This window comes from Neofelis nebulosa, chromosome 5 (assembly GCF_028018385.1).
Source record: "Neofelis nebulosa isolate mNeoNeb1 chromosome 5, mNeoNeb1.pri, whole genome shotgun sequence".
NCBI classification, from domain to species: Eukaryota; Metazoa; Chordata; class Mammalia; order Carnivora; family Felidae; genus Neofelis; species Neofelis nebulosa.
The window spans coordinates 99,776,157-99,800,473 of NC_080786.1; the positions used below are offsets into that span (position 1 = coordinate 99,776,157).

General features: G+C 46.3%; 1 protein-coding gene across 8 annotated transcripts in view; it reads right to left on the reverse strand.

Annotated features, from left to right (window-relative positions):
• Nucleotides 1-24,317, reverse strand: part of BOC (BOC cell adhesion associated, oncogene regulated) — a 72,611-nt gene that overhangs the window by 29,045 nt on the left and 19,249 nt on the right. For 7 of the 8 annotated variants that reach the window (XR_009262178.1, XM_058731401.1, XM_058731400.1 and 4 more), the window contains 2 exons: nt 6,623-6,798; nt 5,659-5,937 (listed from right to left, as the gene is read on the reverse strand). Coding sequence is in view for 7 of the 8 variants with exons in the window: in XM_058731401.1 (XP_058587384.1) it covers nt 5,659-5,937; nt 6,623-6,707 (364 nt within the window). In the remaining variant the exon portion in view is untranslated. Of the gene's footprint in view, nt 1-5,658; nt 5,938-6,622; nt 6,799-21,474; nt 21,495-24,317 lie in introns of those variants that run through there. The other variant, XM_058731399.1, reaches the window with a different exon arrangement.

Below are 24,317 nucleotides of genomic sequence, written 5' to 3' on the forward strand. Positions count from 1 at the left end.
ACCTGAGTTGAAATCAAGAATCGGACACAACCGAAAGAGCCACCCAGGCGCCCCTAGAAATACTGTAATAAAGACATGTCCACAGTGGTCCTTTATGGCCTATTCCAGTTCAGGGTCCGAGCCTAGAAGACCTTAAGGAAGTGTCTGATGGGAATCAGAGGTGGGGGAAGCTGAACAAAAGGAAACACAGCTTTCTGTTTGTGGAATCACTGTCCCGAGGGCCAGGGTCAGCCCAGCCTGCCAGCACAAACCAGCGAGTTCCTGGTTAGAAGAACAAGCAGTGGTGAGCCAGAAAAAGCAGAAATGGAGTAGCTCTGTGGGCTACGGGGACAGCACGCAGTGCAGGGACACCATGGCTATTCTCCAAGGCAGCTATGAGGTAGGAATCTGGGTTGGAGAGCATGTGTATACAAAGAGCTGAGAAATTCGCAGGAGGTGGGGTAGTTAGTTCTCTCTTCCCAACAATCTAGCCCTTTGTCTTGGGTCTGGTAGGAGTGAAGGCTTTGCCATTCCCTGGACTTGGTCTTCTGAAGACTGTTCCCAGAATGGAGCTGGGCAGCACATGGCTGGCCACAGGCCCCAGAGCCTCCTGTAGGAGGGCACTCCACAAAAGTTCACCAACCTAAGGGGTGAATGAGGAAAGCCCAGGATTTATAAAATGTTTCAACATATTACTAGCATATCATCCAATCCTTAAAAAAAAACAAAACAAAACAAAACAAAAAAACCCCAAAAACAAAAAACAAGAAAACTCAGGAGATGGATGCTGTAACTATCACTGTGCTCACTTCATAGTTGTGGTAATCTAAGTGATTTAGTGACTTGCCCAAAGTCACACCGACTTCTAGGGGCAGAGTTAAAACTTAAACCCAGGGTTTTTGTTTTTTTTTTTTAACTTTCTTCTCCTCCCACCCGCCATATTAGTTTGTCTCTTAATTTTATTCACGGGTTAAATTATGGTGACAAAGGGCCCTGTCACCTTCTGAGCATTCCTCAGAGCCAGTCATAGAGACAGCTGCCTAAGGGGAGCTCCTTCCTTTCCTGTCAGCAGACTCACCTTCTAAGATCTGAGGGCAGAGAGAGGATAATTCAGGTACATGCCTGGGTCTTAGTGCTTAAAGGCCTTATAGAGGGGTTACAGATCCGGTCTCAATTAAACCAGCATCAGCTTAAGACTCCACATTAGCTTGAGGACTCAAGTTTCCAGCTATAGGATTACTACCCAGTGACCACCTGTTGTATTTCCCACAATGAAGGGGACCTAGGGGTGATAGGATAATTGGCAGAATTAAAGGATAAAAAAATGGGAGAACGTTAAAAATGAAGAATTATGTAGGAGTTTAGTTGAATTATTAGAGGTAAGGGATAGAAAAGAGCTTTCACACTGTATGCCAGCTCTGATGAATTGTGACTCCTTGCCAGGCTGTGTTGAGAACAATTCTAAGGCGGAATCAGAATACAGAAAAAAGGAATACGGTGTTCCCTGGCAAGGTCTGCTGTTGGTTCAGGTGCAGAGTGGGAACACTTGAGCCATGTAGTGTGGCTGACCTCCTGGCGTAAAGCTTATAAAAAAGGAGAAAGGAAGAAAGGAGATCAAAGTGAAAAGTATTTCAAAATTCAAGAATTAGACAAGGTGGTCTGAGGTGAGGCATCAGCAGCAAGAGCGAAGTCTACCGCAAAGTCTAGGTTCAATAGGAAAACAAGTTCTGTGCAGAGGAGTGGGATGGACACTGTCACATGGAATGAAGATGATATTTACCCGTGTGGGTTCCATTTTACCTGAAGACCAGAAGCCTCAGGTCAACAGCCAGGGGTGAAGTCCAAGAGTACCCCCAGCCTCCAGCATCTAAGTAAAAGAGATGTGTACCAGGAAAAGGTCTGCCGGGGGGCCTCTTCCCCACCCCTGAATCCTCAAGCCAGATCCCAGCCCCCAATACGGAGAGGTCTCAGCGATCTAGGAGTTCACTAAGACAGGGGAGGCGACATCTTGCTAGGTAGGCAGAACAGCAAGTGCTTTGTCTCAGGATGGACATCTGAACGCATGCAAAAGAGGCCAGAGGAAAAGGAAGCCTTAAGTGGCCAGTGTGGGCGGGTGTGTGTGCGTGTGCAGGGGCATGCCACTGCCTGGCCTTCCCTCTAAATGCAGACCAGGCCTCGGTAATCCCTTCGCCGCTCGGCCGCCCTCCATCAGCCAACCAGCAAAACACAGCCCCCATTCTGCTCAGGAATGTGCTTTCGGAAACTTAATCTAACTGCCGGGTCTGGGCCAAATCCCCCATGGCACGAACCCAAAGACAGCACCCCGTTCTGCCGCCGCTCCCGCCTTCCCGCTGCCTCCTCCAAGCCCGGGAGGCTGCAGTTCCACCCCACTGACTCCCTGTTCTCCGGGATGCGGCCCCTCGAAGCCCGCTCTCTCCATCTCCAGCGCTTCTTGGGCCCTCTGGTCAGCCCCAAACATGTCACTTCTGATTCATGTCTCAATGACGAGCCAACAGCTCTTCGCTTTCAAGCAAGACTCTCTGGGCTTCTGCACAAGCCTCCTCTTCTCTCACTGTGCCTTCTGGGTTGCAACCAAACCCTCCCCTTTGTCCTCATTGCCAACCGCAGATCCCTTCGAGCACCAGAGAAAGAAGTGGCCAGGAATTTTTTTACAAATAAAGGCTAAAAATGGTCTCTCCTCACACAGATACACCTTGAAGCAGAAGGAGGGATCCACCATAAATCTTCAACTCTCCAACTATCCCTTCCTCCATATAAAAGGTTCAGGCTGGCTCCTAATTAGGCCGAATGAATGGTTATGGAGTTTCCTGAGTCTCCACAGACATGTGCTGACCATTTGCAGATGAGCAATACTTGTAGATGAGCAGGATTATCCTTTAAAGGCGCGAACACCGCTAAAAGGCACATCTTACTTGTAATAAGAAACCAGTGGAAGCGACCTAATTGCACACCAATAGAAAAAGTGCTCAGTACATATGACAGAGTCCCTCAGGGGATGTTCTAGGGCCATCAGTAACTATGAACCTGCTCCGATGGGGGTTTAAGGTAGGGGGGCAGGTTAACTAGCGAAGGGCATGGACAAACCTTCTAGAGTGATGGCCACATAGTTGTATACATATGAAAAATGCATCAGGCTATTCACTTATTAGTGCACTCTGTGTACTTTACCGGATGCATTTTATACTCAATACAAAAGAACAAGTAAATATGGTCATGTGGCCAACGGAAAAATGCTGATCACACAATGTCAAGGGGGAGAGAATAAGGATAGAAACTGTATATTCACTAGTATCATTAAAATAGTGTGAAGGTACGGGCATGCCATTATGCTAATTGAGTAAGTCAGAGACAAATACCCCATGATTTCACTCACAGGTAGCATCTAAAAAATAAACAAAACAAAACCCAGACTCATGGATGCAGAGAAGAGAGTGCTGGTTGCCAGAGTGGGGAGGTTTGGGGTCGGCGGGGGTGGGGATGAAAAATGGGTGAAGGATATCAAGAGGTACAAGCTTCCAGGTTATAAAATAGGCCATGGAGATAATAATGTATAGCACAGGGAATACAATCAGTAACAGTGACATTGTATGGTGACAGATGGTAACGAGACTCATTGCGGTGATCATTTCACAATGTACACAACATATGCTATACACCTGAAACTAATATTGTATGTCAATTATATACTTCAGTAAAAAAGCAAGTATTGGTATGGACAAAGACTGGAAGTGCACACTCCAAAATGGTAATGGTTGTGTGATGACGGTGGGGTGAGGGGAAATGGTATCTCCTATGAATTCTGTACTTTCTGTAATGCAGTTTTCATTACAATTTAAAAACATGAAAGAGGATATGATAGAAGAAGTGTAGCTCTGACCTCAGCCCTTCTTATAGGATGAGATAACCCCTCCCTGTCCGCTACCCTCCTCACCTACATCAGCCAGCACCTTCCTTGCACCCCACAAGCACAGTGAGGGTCTGCCTCTCTCCCGGAGCATGCAGAGTATGCTACCCTGCTTCCCAGAGACTTAGAGCTCACATTCAATGGGTGCTCCTTCTGCCACCACAGCAAATGGCTCTCACTGTGTGGGGAGGCTCTAAGATGCAGTCAGGCTCCTCCCAGTCCCCTGGGGAGACAGATGAGGAACCCTCCCTGCCCTCTCCTTTCTCCGGAGAAAAGGGTGGGGCTGCCTGAAGCTTTCCAAAAGAACATGAATATTGCCTGCGGGGTGTCTCTGTTCTGTTCTCTCTTGGAGTGAAGTCCCTCCAGGGACCTGGGAACCAGGGCGGGGTCTTTTATCCCCTGCTTTTCTGCTTCACCATCTCCTCCCACTTTCCTCCCAGGCCTCAGGCCTCACATACCCCCAGGGACCCCAACCAAACTTTAAGGAGCGAAGCATTTCCCAAGTTTGCTGCTTTGGCATGACTCCTAACATACTCAGGAGGGTGACAATGATGGTGACATGGAAGTCCAAAGCAAGGCTGTCAGGGGTAAGGGGACACTGCTAGGTCATGAGCAAACAAGCTCTGGACATCTCAACATTCTAATACAAATACCACTAAAGTCTCAACAAGGCTCCCTATTCCCCATACTTCAGGCTCCAGGAAAGAAGAGGTCATTCTTAATATATCCTGGCTACAGACTCCACATTAAGAACGGATGTTGGGGCTGCCCTGCAGCCTTCTGAAGTTTATTTCGTCAGTTAAGTCTGGTCTCTCATATGTATACAATGGGTAGAAAACCAGGTAATGTGTGCTTTGCACCTGGGTACCATAATATTCCCAAGTGGTAATTACATATTAAGAGGAGCATAAAGCCTTCTCCCGGCATCCCCCTTGGACCAAACCATCCCCAATCTCATCCTCTTTTCTGTTCGTTTTACTCTTTGTCACACAGTTTCCTTTTTGTTATGCTCTACTATTTGTATCCCAGGCATGTGGACCATGTCTGCCCCTGAAACAGGAGGCCCGGTGTGGGACGGGCAGCTCTGCTCAGACCCACACATGGCCGTGTAAGTGCTCTGACAGTAACCACCATGAGGATGGAGTGTGGGGGATGAAGGGACAGGGGCAGCTGGCACAAGCGCTCCCAGATAACCACGTAGAAAGGCACGGCCACATAGTGTGGCCCATTTCTGGGGCCCACACAAACAGTTCAACCATGCTGAGTTCCCCTCTTTCTAGACACCCTCTGCAACAGTGTCCCTACTCAGAGAAAACAGCGTCCCCAGGGCACAGTGGTCCCCCACCATCGGGGACTGCTCGGCAGCTACCACTCTCTGGTTTGAAATGTCAAATTGTAAGGCCTCCTTTTTTAAAAAAAAAATTTTTTTTTTAACATTTATTTTTGAGACAGAGAGAGACAGAGCATGAACAGGGGAGGGGCAGAGAGAGAGGGAGACACAGAATCTGAAACAGGCTCCAGGCTCTGAGCGGTCAGCACAGACCCCGACGCGGGGCTCAAACTCACGGACCGTGAGATCGTGACCTGAGCGAAGTTGGACGCTTAACCGACTGAGCCACCCAGGCGCCCCTGTAAGGCCTCCTTTTATATGAAGACAAATGACATGGGGTGTGAAGGGCCTGGGGGAGAGAGCGAGAACGGGAGAGAGTTAGAAAGAGGGCACCGTGGCAGAAGGACAAAGGAACAGCACTCACTGGCTAGTGTCACAGTGGCTGGCACGCTGGCCACGGCTCCTGCAGGCATGCGGGCCACACACTGGTACCGTCCCACCGTGTGGTTGTTGAGGGCAGTGACCACCAGCGTCCCGCGGGTGATGAGGATGCCCAGAGCATCATCTGAGCCATTCAGCTCCTTCCCGTTCAGGCGCCAGGTGGCATTCATCCACGGGGGCTCCACCACGCAGCCCAGGATCACAGTTCCTCCCAGCTTCTGGACAGTGGAAGAGGGCTGGACAGTGACCTGGGGAACCTGGTCTGGAGGAAGAACGGGGACGCAGAAGTGAACGGACAACCTTCACGAAACCAGTAACATGACCTTTTTAGAAGCACAGCCCCCAGGCAGCCTTTCAGAACTGAGCAACCCAGAGGGGTTGGTCTTTCTCTGAAGAACTCTACTGTCCTTGGTCCGTTCTCCAACCTGTGCTCGTTCTCAAAGGCAGACTGGAGTGGCAGCATGATGTAGAGGCAAGAGCTTAGGCTCTAGGGTTGGACGGACCCGGGCCCCCATCCCAGTGCCACTGCTTCTGAGCCAGGTCACTTTTGCCTTTTTGTGTCTCCATTTCTTGCCTACAAAACGGGGCTAGTAATACTCGCTTCACAGGGTTGTTGTGAAGCTCACAACTAATGCACGTGAACTGCCTGCCATAACCTCATGTACGTCCTCAATAAAAGGCAGTTGTTAGTATTCATTCTCCTCTGGTATATATTCGAAATGATGATGATACTAAAATATAACTGATACGGTCTTGCCAAGATGATTTGTCATCTTGTATTCCTGAGTGTGCCCCTGGAGGCCAGTGGGAATGAAGTGTTCTTCGAAATCCAGGAAAGGGCAGGCCGTTTTAAACGGTTGCTACTGAATGTGTAGTATTTCTGCCTGACACGAGGGGCAAATGTTCTTTGAGACGGGCAGGCTGAGAAAGGGAAGGAAAGCACTCACTCAAGTCAGCGAAGCAGCCTGCTGTGGCTAAGAGGAGGCAGGCAAGGGTGACCGCAGGCCTTTTTTCTCTCCGGGTCGTCATCATCCCATGCAGCACGGTGTCACAAAGGGTCCAAGCCAACGTCCCATAAGCCACCGGAGTCACTCAGATGGCTACTACAATCCCCTGCACCACTCTGTCGTGAGAAAGAGAGAAATGGCTGTGGTGAGTGACGATGCTCGGGATGCCACTGTGATAGCCACAGTGCCTGACTTTGTGCCCTTGCCCCCTGCCTCCATCACACGTGCTGGCAACATTCAGAATGTTGACCTGACCAGCTGCTGGAAGACCAAGGAACACGGTCATGTCACTTCTCATCTAAAAGAAGCTTCTTTTAAGTAGACCCCTTGAGCTAGAAGGGGATTTTATTGTGGTACAACAGCTAAAGCCTTGCCCAGCATACCAGCAGCAACAAGGGCAGGGGAGCCCAGGACTAGAGGGGCTGGGCTCGGCAGCCACGTTCAGGGCTCCAGGCAGTGAGCGCCTCACACACATGCTGGAAAGGATGACGTGATCTTTACCATTTGCTTGCAGAAAGCCAGATGTCCACGGCCACACGGCATGCCATGCCGCTGGTACGAGACCTGTAGACAACACCGTCATGCATGCCAAACCCCTCCTGTAGGGGATGTTACTAATGAATCCTGAAGTCTCAGAGATTCCAGGAAGATCTCCTGTTTTGATTCACCCCTGGCTCTTCACCTATTTTCCTATCAACTCTCTCGATTCCTGGGATCAGCCTACCCTCCTCAGCTTGTGTGTAACCTCTACCCCCCAAACACAAACACAGACAGAAGTCACACATCACCAAAGCCCCTCGCCTTCTCTTGCCCCTGGGTGCTAGAATCCTAGTGTTTTCCATCTCTACAAAATTTGTACTCTTAACCATTGTCCGTGATGCATCCCCACCCCTGGAACAACGTTACTTTGAGGCTCTACGCTACACTGTACCTCCAGCTACTGGATGGCGCGTCTCCGCTCTCAGCCGCCCTCTTACTGCCTGCCTGGAGCTTTGACTCTGCATCTTCCACAGCAGTAATTCCTCATGCCTCCTTCCTTAAGCTATGGTCCTTAAAAGATTCACCAAAGTCATATGCAGGCAAGTGTACATTGTAACACATACCTCTGTCACGGCTTAAATCAAGATTTGCGTCTATTGTCGTGGTACTTACAGAACTGTCGTACTTACAGAACATTAGGCCAACAAGGCCAACATCCTTATTAGGTAGGGAGGCATTAGAACGAACTTCAGATAACATCAAAGGTAACATGTCAGTGATCTAGACAGTGGATGCATCTTCCTGAACCATGCACATGTGCCAATACAAACGGTAGATTTCCAGGAGGGTGACCTATATTCAAACTGTCCACTCTCTTGGACCTGTTTACCTAACCAGGGACCCCATCAAAGGCCTATAGTCACCACTGAAAAGTGAAGGGAAGTAGCTAAGCTGCCCAACGGAGAGAAATATTGTGCTTACCAGTCTCCGGAATTCTGGGCACCTGTATAGTCTGCTGTAAGAGCCCGTCTTCAGCCCTCCAACCCCATCACTCCCAACAGGCAGATGGAAAGCTGGCCTTCAAGACTCTTGCTCTGTGCCAGGAAGTGCTTGGGATTTGCCTCAACTTTTCCCTTCTCTAGGCTCCTTTGGTTTTTTTTTTTTACCTGGCTAAGTTAAGAGGGTCACATTTGCTCTGTCCAACAAGCACCCCTCCAAACCAGATCTGGGACCTAGCCCCACACTCACGTTCAGAATGTTTTCCAAGGCAGAGTCCTTTTCCCTGGATTCTTAATCCCTCCCTTTGCTTCATGTCTTGGACAACAAAGGACCCCCAAGACTCCTCCACTGCCCTGGAAAGGACAAGGGGGCCTTTTTTGGATGTTTGAAAGAAAATTTTTGAGGAAGCTTTTCACGTTTTTCCTGTCAAGTTACAATAATCTCATGATGTAGAGAGAACTTTTACTCTTTCTCAGACAACCCAATAAGTCATGTTATCAGCAAAGTGCAATTAGGGAAAAAGCGGCAAAGGGGGAGTGTGGCTGGGGCAGCAGCAATGTGGGGGTGAGTCTTGCTAACCTCTTTGCACAAGTCTTCTTTCAATCTTCATACAAACTCTACAAGGTGGGGATTGTTATCCTCCATTTTACAGGTGAGGCAGCTGAGCTCCAGAAGCTCAGTAACTTGCCCAAGGTCCCAGAACCAGAGACTGGGAATGAAACCCAGGCTGGGCTCTTTTCAAAGCTCTGTACTTTTAACCCACAAGAGGAGCCTTTTCACATTTTTTCTATCCGTGCTCTGCACCTGGTGGGTGCTTAGCAGACAGAGTTGGAGAAGGTGTGCTGTAGAATGGGGAGGGATTTTAACAGTGATTTCTAGAGGAAATTTACATTAATAGATTCACAAACTAGTACCAAAATGCAAGCTTTTGGTGTCCTCTGAATTTTCCAGCTACTTGTTTTAATTCTCTACTTTTCCCCAATGAAGTAACATTTATCTAGAACACTGCATGAATTACCAATTAGAGGACTGTAGGGAACTTGATCTTGATGTGTTCCAGCTTCCTCAACTCCTTAAGAAGATTGTTCACACCTGTTCCATCTCTGCCCCAAGAAAGGAAGGAGGGGAAAGAAGGAAGGAGGAGGCAAGGACGAAGAATATGAATATAAAGCAATAAAGGGCAAAGAGAAGACAAGCAGACAAAGAGGACAGGGGGGCTGTTTCTTATCTGAGCACAGGGAGGGGGGGCTCCAGAGGTGTTTGGGTTGTAAAGTCGACAAAGGTTTTACTGAGGAAACTCAGCCCAGACCCCCTCCTGCTTAATGAGGACCAGCCAAACAATTACTGTTACTTCTGCACCCTTGGTAATTTATAGGATTCAAAATGGAAACAGACCCCACTTTTGCTGCCGGCCACCATCCTGCTTTTATAAGCAACCAGGAGAAAAGAATGGATTTGGGGAGCAGGAGAGAGTGAGAGGAAGCAGGTATCTAAAGAGGGAGAAAGGAGTTAGTTAACTCATTAATCCCCACTACGGAGTTGTAAGCAGATACCACTTAATGACCCCAAAGCAGGTCACACGGAGCCTCATTCACAAAAAGCAGAACTCCGACAAAAATAGGGAAGCAGGGGATCACTACAGCTGTGATGTATATATTTAGCAGCTAGGAAAATTGAGTTGCTTCCTGGACCAAGTTACCTAGTGAGCTTGGTCTAGAAAGATAATTCCAGAGACCTAAGTTTCTGAGAATTTTGTGGTGATGATAAAGATAAAAGGCAACTAAGGCTTATTTGGAATACCTAATTGCAGTGTAACTCTGTCCCACTGTGAAATGAACAAGGTACAATTTCAAAGTTGGTTGAAGGCAACAGTAAGGCCTGTTATTTTTCTTGGCAATGCAAACTGCATCTAGATCCTTCTCATTTTCTATGCATTTTCTCAGAAAAGGGGGGAGAAATCAGAAGCCGAGGAAAGGGAAAATAAATTATTGACAAGAATTCCTGACTGCGGCTTAGGTACTTGCTAGTTTTAAGCATTATTTGGACAAGAAAAAGAAAAGGTATCTGAGAAATTTAACTGCTGACATACATGTTCCCACTGAAACAATCTCCACCAAGCAGACGTTTTTAAACTTTCCAAAAACAACAACAACAGAATATACTTCTGGGGTTGAGACCAATGAGAAATTATAGCCTCGGAGTATTTATTTTGTGAGAAAATTACAAACAACTGAGAATCGATCAAAAGCAGGAGGCAGCCAGCTCCACCTTCTCCCAAGAGGACTGGCTGGAGCACAAGTGAGACAGAGGAACGGGAGGCCACAGCTCATCCTTGATCCCCCAGGGCACTGCAGCTCTCTCTCGGAAAGGAAGGGAAGCTTTCCTGGTCTTAAACACAAAACCCACCCGTTGGATATCCTATGGCCAATAACCAAGATGAGCTAAAGAGAAGAGCATGTGATCTAACAGATACCATAGAGGGACCTATTTCTAAAAAACAAAAACAAAACATTCTTTCAGTGACAAGAACAAGACATGACAAAGTTTCGTTCAGGGGAGCTAGCTACATGAAAAAATAAACATATTTTTTTAAATTTTTTAATGTTTATTTTGAGGGGGAGAGAGACAGAGTGCAAGCTGAGGAGGGGCAGAGAGAGAGAGAGGGAGACAGACTCTGAAGCAGGCTCCAGGCTCTGAGCTGTCAGCACAGAGCCTGACGCGGGGCTCGAACTCACAAACTGTGGAGATCAGACCTGAGCTGCAGTCAGATGCTTAACTGACTGAGCCACCCAGGCGCCCCGGAAAAAAGAAATATTTCTGACCTGAAATTATTATTATTATTACTATTATTATTATTATTTTTTTTGCAAATTCCCAATTCTGTAGAGTAAGATTCACTTTTCCCAAAGGTCTTTGAAGGCAGGGAGAAGTTTTGCTCATAAGAGATGCTCCCAAGTGCCAATGGGGGAGAGCAAAGAGTGGAAAGGGGTGAGTGCTGGCAGCCACCCCCCTGCCTCAAAAAGAGGGTGCGCTCCTGCTCAGAGGAGTAGCATCGGGGAAATCTCAGGGAAACAAGTGATTCTAATTCTCAGAGGGCTGAAGATGTGAGTTTAAATAGACTTAGGAGAACGGTTTAAGAAAGGTCATTTTTACTTAAAAAGTTGTACTTTTACCCACAGACCTAATTAAAAAGAAAAATTTTTAATTAGGAGGGACCTCAGAGAAAATGAAATAATAGCTTAGAATAACACCTATGGGTATGGAGTATTATAAATGAGAAAAGCAAGGGGCAGAGAGGCTAAGTGATTTGCAGAAGGTCTCTCAACTACTTAAGAGAGATTTAGGACTCTAAGTCAGGCCTTCGGACTGCTAGTCCCAGGCTTTCTCTACTGTTCCAGTACTGCCTCCCAACAAATGGTTTCTAAGGTCATATTTACCAACTTCTTGGAACTACTTTTAGAACTAAATTCGGAATATTTTTGAATCTACTTTCTTATGCAGAAAAATGATGTCATCTGGATCATTATCTATAACTTTCTCTGTGGTTATTTTCATTCTTTTACCATTTACATCCTAATCTAGAACATTCTCTTACTGTTGTTCACAGATTTTCTGCAATGGTGAAAATATTCTGTATTTGTACTCTAAGCGCTAGTCACTAGCCACTTGTGGCTATCAAATACTTGAAGTGTGGGTAATGTGACTGAGGAACCACATTTTTAATGTAACCAGATAGGGCTGGTGGTTACCCCATGGGGCAGTACAGTTCTAGACTGAGATCTAGAATAACTACCCAGACCACTCTGATGTCAAACAGGAGGGAACAGCAAAGATTTGATATTCTTAAGTTTGAGCCATGTTCTAGCCAGTCTCTAAATATAATTCTAGCTTCTTTCTTGTCCAAGAATCCTTGGACAAGAATCTTTCTTGTCCAACAGCTTGGGGGATTAAGTCAGTCAGTGTTCAGCACATATCCATAAGCTCCTCATTACCCAGCTGCCTCTGCAGCTGGCTTAGAGCCATGTGACTGCTGCTGGCCAATCAAGTGTAAGTGAACATGTCAAGCGTCACTTCTAGGCTAACTAAGGCTGTTAAGAGCTACAGAACCAGAGCTCTGTTTCCATTTCTCCTTTTCCAGAAAGCATAGCTACAAGATGAAAGAAGTCAATGCAATCTAGGACAGGAGAAAAAATAAACCATTGTTGCAAAAAACCACTGAAATTTTGGGGATTCCTCTCATGTAACAACTTTAGCATTCTTTACTCTAAAACCTTACTTAACTGATTACAGTGGCAAGTGAGAGCAGAGGGAAGGGAGCATTTTCAATATTGGGTCTTCAGGAAAGGTTTTCTGGATCAGGGGTTGGGAAGGCCCCTTGGGATATGCATATGTAAAGAGCTGAGGGCAAGGCTGGTGGGAAAGATCTGTCTGGAGGACAGTACATGGAGCAATTTGGCTGTTACAGAAGGCTTATCTGAACAGTGGTCACCACACTTTTCTGATCTTGCTTTCTTATGAGTAAAATATTCTGGGCAAATATCCCCACTACATTCACGTTTATTCATAAATTAAATGCATGGGCTGCCGAACTAAAATTTAAAAAGAGTAGGTAAAAGTGAACGGGTGTTTCAATGACTTATTGATCATGATTATTTTATAATATAATTAAAGCTAATAGCTTAAAAGTGAAATAAGTCAGGCAGAGAAAGACAGATACCATATGTTTTCACTCCTATGTGGATCCTGAGAAACTTAACAGAAACCCATGGGGGAGGGGAAGAAAAAAAAAAAAAAAGGTTAGAGTGGGAGACAGCCAAAGCATAAGAGACTCTTAAAAACGGAGAACAAACTGAGGGTTGATGGGGGGTGGGAGGGAGGGGAGGGTGGGTGATGGGTATTGAGGAGGGCACCTTTTGGGATGAGCACTGGGTGTTGTATGGAAACCATTTTGACAATAAATTTCATATATTGAAAAAAAAAAAAAAAGCTAATAGCTTAAGACAGAAAAGCCTATTTAGGATTAGGTGTGTCCCTACCGATATGGATGTAACCTCTTTCAAACAGTGGCCCCGAATGTTAAATATTTTGCTAACTTCTCATCAGATAGGGTTCCATTATCATTGTTTTTACTTCCTTATGTGGCTTGAAGAGGGTCAGCTCTGCTTTTTACTTCCTGTGAGCGTGTGCTTGGATTATTTGCATATTCTTCCGCCATAGTTTCTTTGAAGCAAGCTCTTTAAGCCACCTTGTCCTTTCACGAGCATTATTTTAGTTAAAACTAAATTCTATAACCTGTAAGTCCACTTAAGAGAACAGGAAAACTGGGGAGTGAATAAGCAAGTGTGGTCCCCACTGTCACACCATAGAGATCTCTTGCTACTGTTGTGCACATTACTGTGATGTACAGGCTAAAGGTACCAGTGTCAACGCTTAATATTAAACATCAGGAAAGCTGAATTTCTTTCCTATTCCAATGGAATTTCTTGTATTTCCCTTGTGGAGCTTGCACTCTATTTTGAGACTTCCAGAAGAATGGAAAAGAGGCAAGGTAGAAAACTGAGATCAGGTCATGTTGCGGAAGCCTAGGGAAAAGAATTTTAAATTAACACCACAGACAGATGGTTTTTGAAGAGGGAATATATAACCAAAGTGGCATTTGCACAACCTGGGCTCCTCATTCACTGAACCCAAAATTTACAACAAGCTGCTAACCAACATGTTCAGAGTCTATTTCCACTCAGGTAGGCGAACCGCTTTACCACCCATGGAACTGGAAAGGAGGAGTCTGGAAAGGAGGAAACCAACATACCATCTTGGTTCTGCAGAGGAATCCCCCCCACAGAGAGAAGCCACCTCTGCCTTCTGAGGAAAGGGTGGTCTCTTGATTTGCCCACTGGAAAAATCTAATTTTCTCCCACCTGCACCACTTGAGGAAAACGTTACCAGGGAAGTCACCTTTCTTTGTCACACATACCCCTTCCTTCAATTTCTCTTTAAGAAAAATTAAAAAATCTAGCCATGGGGCGGGGGGGGGGGGGGGGGGAGGAACCCACAAACCTTAAGAGAAAAGGAAAACCACTTCCTTTCTTCTCCACTCCCTTCTCAATTCCCCCACCCTATTCCATATAAATTCAATTTGACAACCCTGCTAATTGGATAAACGCAACTCCTACACTCCTAGAAAGCCATTCCCTTTTCTTTTTTTTTGTTTTTGGAGGGCTCAAAACAGGGTGATTGTGCCCTTCTTTAACAGGGATTCCATCTGCTTTATTTCTCCCTCTCCATTCACCACTCCTCGTGAATATTTATGAGATCTTCCCTCCCAGCCTATCCCCCTTCCACACCACCTCCACCCCACCTTCCTCTGTCAACCTCCCTCTACCCACCCTGCCTCCAGCCTGCTCTCCCTCCTCTGAGGGACAAAAACCTTCCAAAAGCACCCCCCCCCCTCCTTGCTTTAGATAAACACAGGCAGTGTCAAGTGTGAGGAGTAGGGGGAGGTGGGAGGGGGTTCAACTGCCAGTCAAGCCCCCGGCCTTCAATGAGGCCCAGGGGCCTACCCTAATCTGCTGCATGCTTGCCATATGGGGGCTGTGTTGCCCTGGGAAACACTAACAGGCAGAACGGAGCTTAATAGAGTCCATATTCATTGTAATGCAGTGAGATAGCTCAAGGCACCACTGCCCCTTCGGTCCAGTTTCATTCTTCTGCTTTCCTCTTTCTTTCTGGTTTTCCTCCCTTTTACTTTCTTTCTTCCTTTCAAAAGGAATGGGCCCCCAGAGAGCTCTAACCTGGAGAGGTCTCAGCTGGCAGAAAGGCTGGGCTTTGGGGTTGGGAAGGACAGTGCTGGGGTGGGACGTGGAGCTGGTGGGGAGAGGGGAGAAGTGGGGCTCCCAGGGCGGTCGACGGGGGAGAGAGGTGCGGCACCTGCAAGGGGACGCGTGCGCTGGCTAGAGCGTAAGAGAGCGTGTGGTGGGTCGTGGGTAGATACGGCCCATCGGGGCCTTGGAGCAAAGAAACCTTCTCACTTATTCTGCTACCTACGCCTAGGTCTCCCAACATCACCCCAGTCTCCAATGCCAGTCAATTTAAGGTCATTAAAGCCAGTGGCATCTACCTCCCTGAGGTGTCAGGCCTTCGGCCAGTTCCCGGCTCCCCACAGTTGCCTTGAAAAGTCACAGGCGACGCAATGGGATGAAACCACTTCAAAAATAAATAAATCCCTATAGGGGCAGAGGATCCACCAGCCTGCCGTGCTGGGGCCCACCTCCTCCTCTGGCTGGCTGGCACTGAGGAAAAGGTGGCAGCTGTAGTCTGCCAGAGCCAAACTAGGGCATACAGGGCCCTTTGCACTGGGGGAGCGGGCTATCTAGCAGATTAAGCCTTGTCATAAGTATATCTGCCGGAAGTGAGACTTGGGAGTCCTGGAGAGCAGAAGTGATCCTTCCTCAACGCCTCCAAGGGAAGGAGAGCTGATAACGTGGGAGGGGAAAAGGACGCATTTCTCCCAGTTTCTTAGAAAAGATATGCTTTAGCATAGTCACAAATTTAAAATCAAGATAGAAAATAAAAGCAAAGAAAAGCTATTGAAACCTTCGTATACACCCCTATGGCTAAAACATTAACTCTGTGGTGTCTAGCATGTAGAAAGAGACCAGTAAATGGCTGCTGAATGAAAAAAAAACAAACAAACACATATTTGCTCCTATAGGCTCACCACTGCTGACAGAGAACTTGAAACTCTTTATTTATCCAACTGATGACTACAATCAGGGTTCAGATGGGGAATAGTGCTTTAGCAGAAGCATAATGCTCCTAGCAAAGGTACAGCAATGCCATAGTGACAGTGCCACAGTGACGCCAGTATCTACCAGGAGGCCTTTTTGTTATCCACATCAACCAAATGCCACAGTCAGGCAGGGTAAGTCACATGAAACTTCTCAAGCAAGGCAGATACCGGTGCCTGTTGCGGTCTAGTTTTTGCCCTCCAAACCTGGTATCTTCCACTTGCCTTGCTCTTACCCCACTGAGATGCATCCAAAATCTGTGGTTTCCTGAGCTCAACCCAGGGGAGACCAACAGTAGGAAAGTACATAAAAGTCCTTACAATTTTTCTTTGCTTCTTTTAGCTTGATTTTAAGGCTGTATTACCCAACAACCCTCCAAGAAATGGTACAGTGGGTACTTTAAGAGCCAAGGTACAATTTCAATTCCTGGCTAGAAAACCTAAACAGCATGTGGTTATCTGAAATGCCAGCCTCAGCATCAAACCCATTTATATCCATGAGGGACCCATAAAGGTGATAATCCTTCTTCCCTGGGGACTCTATACCAGAGAAGGTGAAGACATGCAAAAGAACAGGGTTGTACAGGACTCAGAGCACTTATCCTCTCTACAGAGGAAGCCTGCCCCTCCCACTTCCTTTTTTCTGCATGGTTTCATTCCCAGTTGTTGGACCCCAGCATACTGCATGCGTTACAGAGAGGTGCTCCACAGAAGAGCTAGTGGGGATGCCTGGAGTGTCACTGAAAGCCACTCCTGAAGCACTCTGGGAGCTCAGCAGAGCAGTCACGCTGTCCCCAGGCTTCCCTGCAACGGACACTCTGGTCAATAATCTTACCACTGACGTGCGTGATGTGGTAAAGGCCAGAACGGCCACTTGGGGAAAGCGGAGACAGCTTCTCCGGTCTACAACAAATACTTGCTTTTCATTTCACTGTTCAGAGGACACCCACTAGTTTGAGCATACACACATATACTCCACTTCACCTTCTCCCATCTTTCCTATCTATGATCAGTCATATGGATTCAAAGCAGCCGGAGAGGGGCACCTGGGTGGCTCAGTTGGCTAAGTGTCCGACTCTTGATTTCAGCTCAGGTCATGATCTCATGGTCGTGGGAGCCACAGCGTGGAGCCTGCTTAAGACTCTCCCTCTCTCCCTCTGTGCCTCCCCCCACACGCGTGCGTGCCCTCTCTTAAAAACAGAAAATAAAAATAAAGTACCAAAGGCAGCCAGAGAAACACAACACAAGCCGCATATGTCATTTACAATTTTCTAGTAGACACATTTTACATCAGGTGAAAATAACTTTTAATATCTTTCAACACAATATACCCCAAAGAGTATAATTTTAATAGGTAATATAAAAATTAATAAGGTGTTTTATATTGTTTCATACTAAGTCTCCTAAACCTAGTGTGTATTTTATATTTACTACACATCCCAATTTGGACAACCCACATTTCAGGTGCTCAACAGTCACACGTAGTAACGGCTACTCCTGGACACCACAGGCCTAGAGCCCTCTAGCTGGCTCCCTGACGCTCTCCTCTCCCCATCTAATCTGCCTCCCCATCGTCACCTACCTTCCTTCTAGAACATCAAGCTCAGCCAATCAGTAAAGATGATAAATGGTAGCTACCACCCACTGAATACACAATTATGAATTGTGGCCTGTCTCCTCCAGGCCACACTTCATAATTCATCTAATTTGATATAATCCTCCCAATGGCCCTGTAAGGCCGGTATATGTGATCAACACATTTTATAAATGAAGAAATTAAAACTCAGAGCGGTTACATAGTTTGTCCAAGATTATACAGATGGTAAGTCAGTCAGGATTTGAACAGGTTCTAACTCTAAAACCTTTTTGGTTCTTTTCCCTGTAGTGCTTTAAATAAAGTATAGCAAAATAATTGATGGATTGTTAGGCAGCCATTAAAATGGTAACTACAAAGGTCAAGCAGCAACATGAAAAATGTGTAAAGAATGTTAAGGGAAAAACATATCATTTTGTCATAAAACATGTAAGCAGTTGGGGGAGGCCTAGAAAGGAATAGGAAACACAAGCAGCTGATTTGAAAATGTGAAGGAAGTAGGAGTGATTTTTTTCTCTTTTCAGGTTGGTTCAAAACAAAGCAACTAATAGACCCACTTTCCACAATTTCCTATCTAAGTATGATTAAATGAAGTCCAAACTCCTTCGCACAACCTCCCGGGTTCTTTGTAAGTGAGCTACAGTCAACCTTTTCCAGGTCTTCCTCCCATAAGCCCCCAAATCTGGGCAAGCTGCATTTTCACACTCTCTCTTCTAGCAAAACCACCTCCCCGTTCTCCCTTCATTGCATCAGGGGAATTCTTAATTGTCCTTCAAAACTTATTGCAAATGTCACCGTACGATGCCTCCAATGACTATTCCACAGTGTTTTGCACATTATAACATTTCCATAATAATTTATGGATTTGATCATGTGTACGTAATGTGCCTCTGATATCTACCCTCTGACCGGACTACAAACTTCCTGAAGGCAAGGATGTGTTAACTTTATCTTAGTAACCCTAGCATCCAGAAAAGCTTTGGCACATCACGGGGGCTCAGCCAATGTTTGCTAAACTGAAGGGTTTGTTCAGATTAGAAATTTGAGATTGAGAAGGACTGTCATCTGACCTTGAACCTATAGGAAAAATGCATAGAGAAGGGTTATCAGTGGTGGGACCAAGGGGTTTTTCTACAGGAAAAGGACTATAACCATGGCCCTTATTTTCCAAAACCAAATGGCCCTTAGAACAGTGTAGGCATCCCTGGAGGGGAGGGCCAAGTTGTTTGACAGAAGTCAGTGCCTCTGCAGACACTCCTATGGCTTGGGGTCTCATTCAAGAACCTTCTTGGTTTTCCTTATCTCTCTTCCCAAAACAAACACCCTACCAAGCTTGAGACATCTGGCTTCCTGCAGCCACTGAACTGCAAGGAATCTAATCTAGGAGGATATTGTGAGTAGGTAATATCTGGCCATTATCAATATGACCCTAACCTTGAGGCCAGGGTGGAAGGAGATAGGCACGGAGACATGGGAGAAGAAGAAATCAGAACACTGTTGAGTCAGAAAGAAGGATGGATTCGGGCCTGAAGAGAAAGCATGGGGAAGGGAGGAGGAACAAGAGCAGAGATGTGGGAAAGGCAGCTAAATGTGTTGAGCTCCAAGCCGGGTGCTGGGGGCTTCATGTACTTGATCAGTTTTAATTTCCACAACCCAGGGAGTGTTACTGTCCCCACTTTACAGATGGAGGGAGAGGTTATCAAAGACCTTCTCAATGCTTTAGCACATTACGGTTTTAGGAGTCATCTCAAATTTTTATTATAGAATTGCTCTTCTGCTAAGTGACGATGTTGGGGCTCAGCAAGATCAGGTACTAAGAAACCATTAGGCTGGGGTTTAGATATGAGCTGTACCACTTCTCTCCCTTGGTAGACGGCAGCTTTGGGTAAAGTGCTTAATCACCGAGTCTCAGTTTACTCTCTGTGAACATGAAAATGTTAACACCTGCTTTTCTGAGCTGTTAAAAAGAGTTAACGAGATTGAGTGTGAAAGCAGCCTGGCATATAGCAATCACACAATAATTTGAGGATGTCCTGGAACTTTTCTGCTGAAAGCCATTCACTGGAGGTCTAATTTCATACAGTAGCACTGCCACCGAGGGGGCTTTTCAATGAATGTCCTTTAAGACTTAAAGATGTTGCATTTTAACAACTCCAGACACATGTGGTGCCATCTCTGCTTGTTCCTTATAGGCTGTCCAAAATTAAGCAATGGCCTGATTTTGCTGCACTACACACACACATCACAAGTTCAAGAGATAGTCTCTGTTGAAAAATAAAAGCAGTAATACCTATATCCTATATAGTGTTTTACAGAGCTTCACAATAGCCCCGTGGGGCAAGAAATCCGTGGACAGTGCTATAGTGTTCTCAAGTTTCTGGCAAGACTTGGTTTCCAGCCTCTTATCCTCCATCCAACACTAGCCCACATTTACATCACTGAAGCTAATAACTGCTCCCCACCACCTCTCCCTCACCCTATTTATGCCCTCTGTCTGCACTCTCTTGATGATGATAATGATGATAATGATCATAATTTCTCTGTAGTGTCTCTACATGTTCACAGAGAAAGGGGAAAAGATCCTCACCAGACAATAGGTCATTTGGGACAAGAAGTTACAAAGAAGTGTTTATAGAGAGGAAAACATTCCCCTGATCCCTCCCTCTAACCCCCCTCCCAGCCCCAGAAAGGAGCTCACCTCCAACCTCATCAGCAAGCGAACAAAGCCACAACAAAGCCACCTGCTCTTTTCCACCTACCTGTTTCTAATTACAGCCCACGGCCAGGGCTATATCCACACAGGTAAACAATGAAGTAAAATGGTAACATAGTGACTGGAGAGGAAACAGGAGCATCAACTCTCAAACCTTCTGGTGCTCATGGCAGACAAAAGAGTCAATGTAAAATGCATTAATTAGAGTCCAGATAGAAAGCACAAACGGGGTATATAAACAAACCTGTTCCAGGTCCTGAGCACTTAAAGTAGATCTTAACTGCTTAATGTTCTCTCTTAGGAAAAAGGAAAAATGATCCCGTTTAAGTGATCAGTGTGTTAACACAAGCCTTACTACCTAAGGCCAGGACTCCACTCCATCTGAAAGCATCCACTGAAAGCAATGGAACCCTCAGAATAGGAAGTATAATGCCTGGAAGCACACCAGAGAGCAAGCACTGCTCAGTCTGGACGTACACAGAACCACAGAGATAGCATCTTCCCCGAATCATCAGGAGCAGTAGCAGGATTTGCCTCAGAAGCACAGAAAGACAAACGAGGGCATTCCACAGAACCATCGCGATCGCGCTAAGAGCAGGCAGTGCGGCTGAAACCCCAAGTCACACCTGATGAGAAGTACAGTCCCTGGGGCAGAATTCAGGTCAGTTCAGCAAACCCCCACGGAGTACCCACTAGGTGCCACACACTGCCAGAGAGTGGAAGCAGCCTCCTACCCTTAAAGAACTTGGAACCCAGTCAACGTTCAGCTTTGACAACATCTTTCTATTACACCAAAATTAACATGCATCACGACCTCAGGAAAAGATCAAAGATAAACCATAGATTTTACTCAACACAGGCAAGGAACCAGACCCACTAACAAAGGCATTAGGGGATTGACAAAAGAAATGGGTCACACAGCTGAGCGTGCACACGTGCACGCACGCGCACATTCTCAGGCCCTGCTCAGTACAGAAGGTCAGTCCTCCAATAAAGCCCATTTCTATCATCCATGTTTATTCCTAGCGTAGTCCTAGAAGATCACAGTACATCAGCTAAGGTAGGATAGAGGCTTAGAGCTAATAGAGGTCAACAAGGATCTCTTAAGCCTCAGCTTTGTCACCGTCACCTCCCACAGTGTATCGTAACCTGTTTACAAGTCTCTCTTCTGGACACATAGTAGGTGCTCAGTGAATGTTTGATAAGCTATAAAGACCTACTTCCAAGGGCTTTTCCAAGTCCAACTATTGGATCCTTGGAGTCTGGCTCTGATGAACCCCCAAAGGTGCTCTCACTGCAAAGCAGAACTTGCTTGAGTTGGGGAAGATGATGCTTGAGTGTCTGATATCCCTGTTCCCATCTCCCACCAGGATCTGGTCTGGGGTTCTCATTAAGTGGAGAAGGCAAGCATGACACAGATCTTTCCTGTGGTGGCATCCAAACATGAGGTGGGTGGGGGCGGGCTTGCCAAGGAGGAGGTGGGGCAGAAAATGTGAAGAGAAGTATGCACCTGAGGAAATGCTCTTCCGTTCAAGAGGCAGGTCCCCGGCACCCGCTGTGTGTCAGGCAGTGGTTTGGAACCCAGCTCTTATCCCCCTAGAGTCCTGCATTTCCCCTGTGCAAGTACCATCACACTATTTTCAGTCTGCCTGGCTACTAGAACAAAGGCTTCAGGGATCAGGAATGGTGAGGATATTCACAAGGGCACTGTCAATGCGTAAAACAGTGCCAGGTATTCAGCAAATACCTGTTGAGTGCACCAATAACCACCTGAGACACAAAGGTCATGGCAGAGATAGGAAAGAACTCTAGTCATCTAGTCAAGGAGGGAGCTTTTCCTCAGTAGGAGAAGCTGGACATTTAGGAAGCTTTGAGGCTGAAAAGACTTTGATTTACTCTGCTAGGTGACATAATCACCACCAACTCCAATTTAGCTGTCAGCTACAGTCCTTCTCCATACCCTCTCCTCCTGATGATTAGGCAACCAATGCCACCAGGTGCGTATCCACACCCTCCACGTGACTCAAATACAGACTCAGGTTCTGGGACCCAGAATGAATGACCATCAGGCTGCTGCTTTTTGGTCTATCTGGCTCCTGGTTCCTAGACTGATTCAACCAAATGCTGGGCAAGAGCAGCCCCAACCCCAACATACCAACACATACACTACGCTCTAACAGGCTCATGCGTGCCGACAGGAAATCTGAAGTGTTCAAATGAACAGCTAAGCCTAGGAGTAAAATAGCCAACCTTAGCTGAAGTCAGGGCCAAGATGGGACATCAGGAGCTACCGGTCTATAGTTGGCATCTGACTGCACAGTGACAAGGACAAGGTCTCTCCTAGACTTTTCTGCGAGCCAGAAACTCTTACCCTGAACTTAGAAGGAACGACTTTGATGTAGGACAATAAAACCTATCACACACGGGGATGATGAAGAAAAAAACACATTAGTAAATAATCTAGAATAATGACTGGTACAAAGTAGTTGCTCAATAAGTGACAACCACTTATTAAATTTGAATAATTCCCTTTAGGGTTACTTTCCCTTTAGGAATTCCCCTTAAGAAACTTTTCATTAGTCTGATCCTCATTGCAGATTTATCCCTCGTATCTCAACAAAGGAGTCTTACGAATAGGTAATATCTCAGGGGCCAGACACCCCCACTTGCTCTCTGGGCATATGCATTCACAACCTCTAAAACAGAGGTGCATACACACATGTGTGTGCACACGTGTGCCCACACAGCAAACAACTCCAGTTCCAGCTGGGAAGTGTGCTTCACAACCATGACAGTTTACTTTCTTTCCCATCTGACCTCATACAAACCCACTTTCTTCACCATTTCCTTGACCCCCAAATATACACATTTAGTCCGCAGCCCACCCCCACTTTTTCTCAATTACAAAGCTCTTTTAAATCACCTAAAATGTAAAATAAATACCCATCTGGAAACCTGAAGCACGCCTCGGTCCGTCTGTCAGTTCCTGCTTCTGCTGGAAGCCCCCTACCCCATCTCCCGTCAGTTCTCCCCAACTTGTAAAGCACAGTGGCCTCAGTGCAGGGCTGGCACATGCAGAGTAAGCAAACACATGGAGTCTTGCCAGCTGGGTCAGGCATCACTATTTATAGCAGGGGCAGAGAGTGGGGAATTGGAGCAGCGTGGTGAAGGGTCAGGAGCAGCGGGGGTGGGGATAATTCTAGCCTGCTATTCCCGGGCTCCAACAGCTGCAAAGAGGATCCCCTGCCATTCCCAGGTGCAAGCCATCCTGGTGTGACTAATCCCATCACCGTGCAGACGGGAAACTGAACGCCTTTGAGGGCAGAGGGCCTCGCTATCTTGCTCATGATTGTGTCCCCAGCATGCATCTCAATGCTTGGCACATAGTAGGAGTGCAATCAGTATTTGCTGATTAAATGAATAGATGAGCTCCTTTCTTCCTGCCTACCCCAAAAGATTATGCCACAGAGGGAAGAGGGAAATAGGTGAAGGAGACGTTAGAGAGGAATGCCTAAAAGGGCACTTTTAAAAACCTACTGGATGTTAAAATGTGATAGAAAAAATAATCTAGGGGGGCACCTGGGTGGTTTAGTCAGTTAAGCATCCAACTTCGGCTCAGGTCATGATCTCATGGTTCATGAGTTTGAGCCCCGCGTCAGGCTCTGTGCTGACAGCTCAGAGCCTGGGGCCTGCTTCGGATTCTGTGTCTCCCTCTCTCTCTGTCCCTCCCCGGCTCACACTCTGTCTGTCTCTCTGTCTCTCTCTCAAAAATAAATAAACATTAAAAAAACTTAAAAAAAAAAAAAAAAGAAAAAATTTAGGGAAATGCTATGTTATGAAAAACTAATTAGCTTTCTTTTTTTACTACAGGCCTTTTCAGAGCCTTTAATATGCTGTTATGTATCATGAATCACCAAGAGGGGGATAGAGTATGCACTGAAGTCTGAACTCACTTAACCACAGGCCTGGACTTACATGACCACAGGCCCGGACTTATTTGACCACACTACTCTTTTTTCTCAGAGTACCATTAGTGAGGAGAATTTCACCAAATATACTTTGG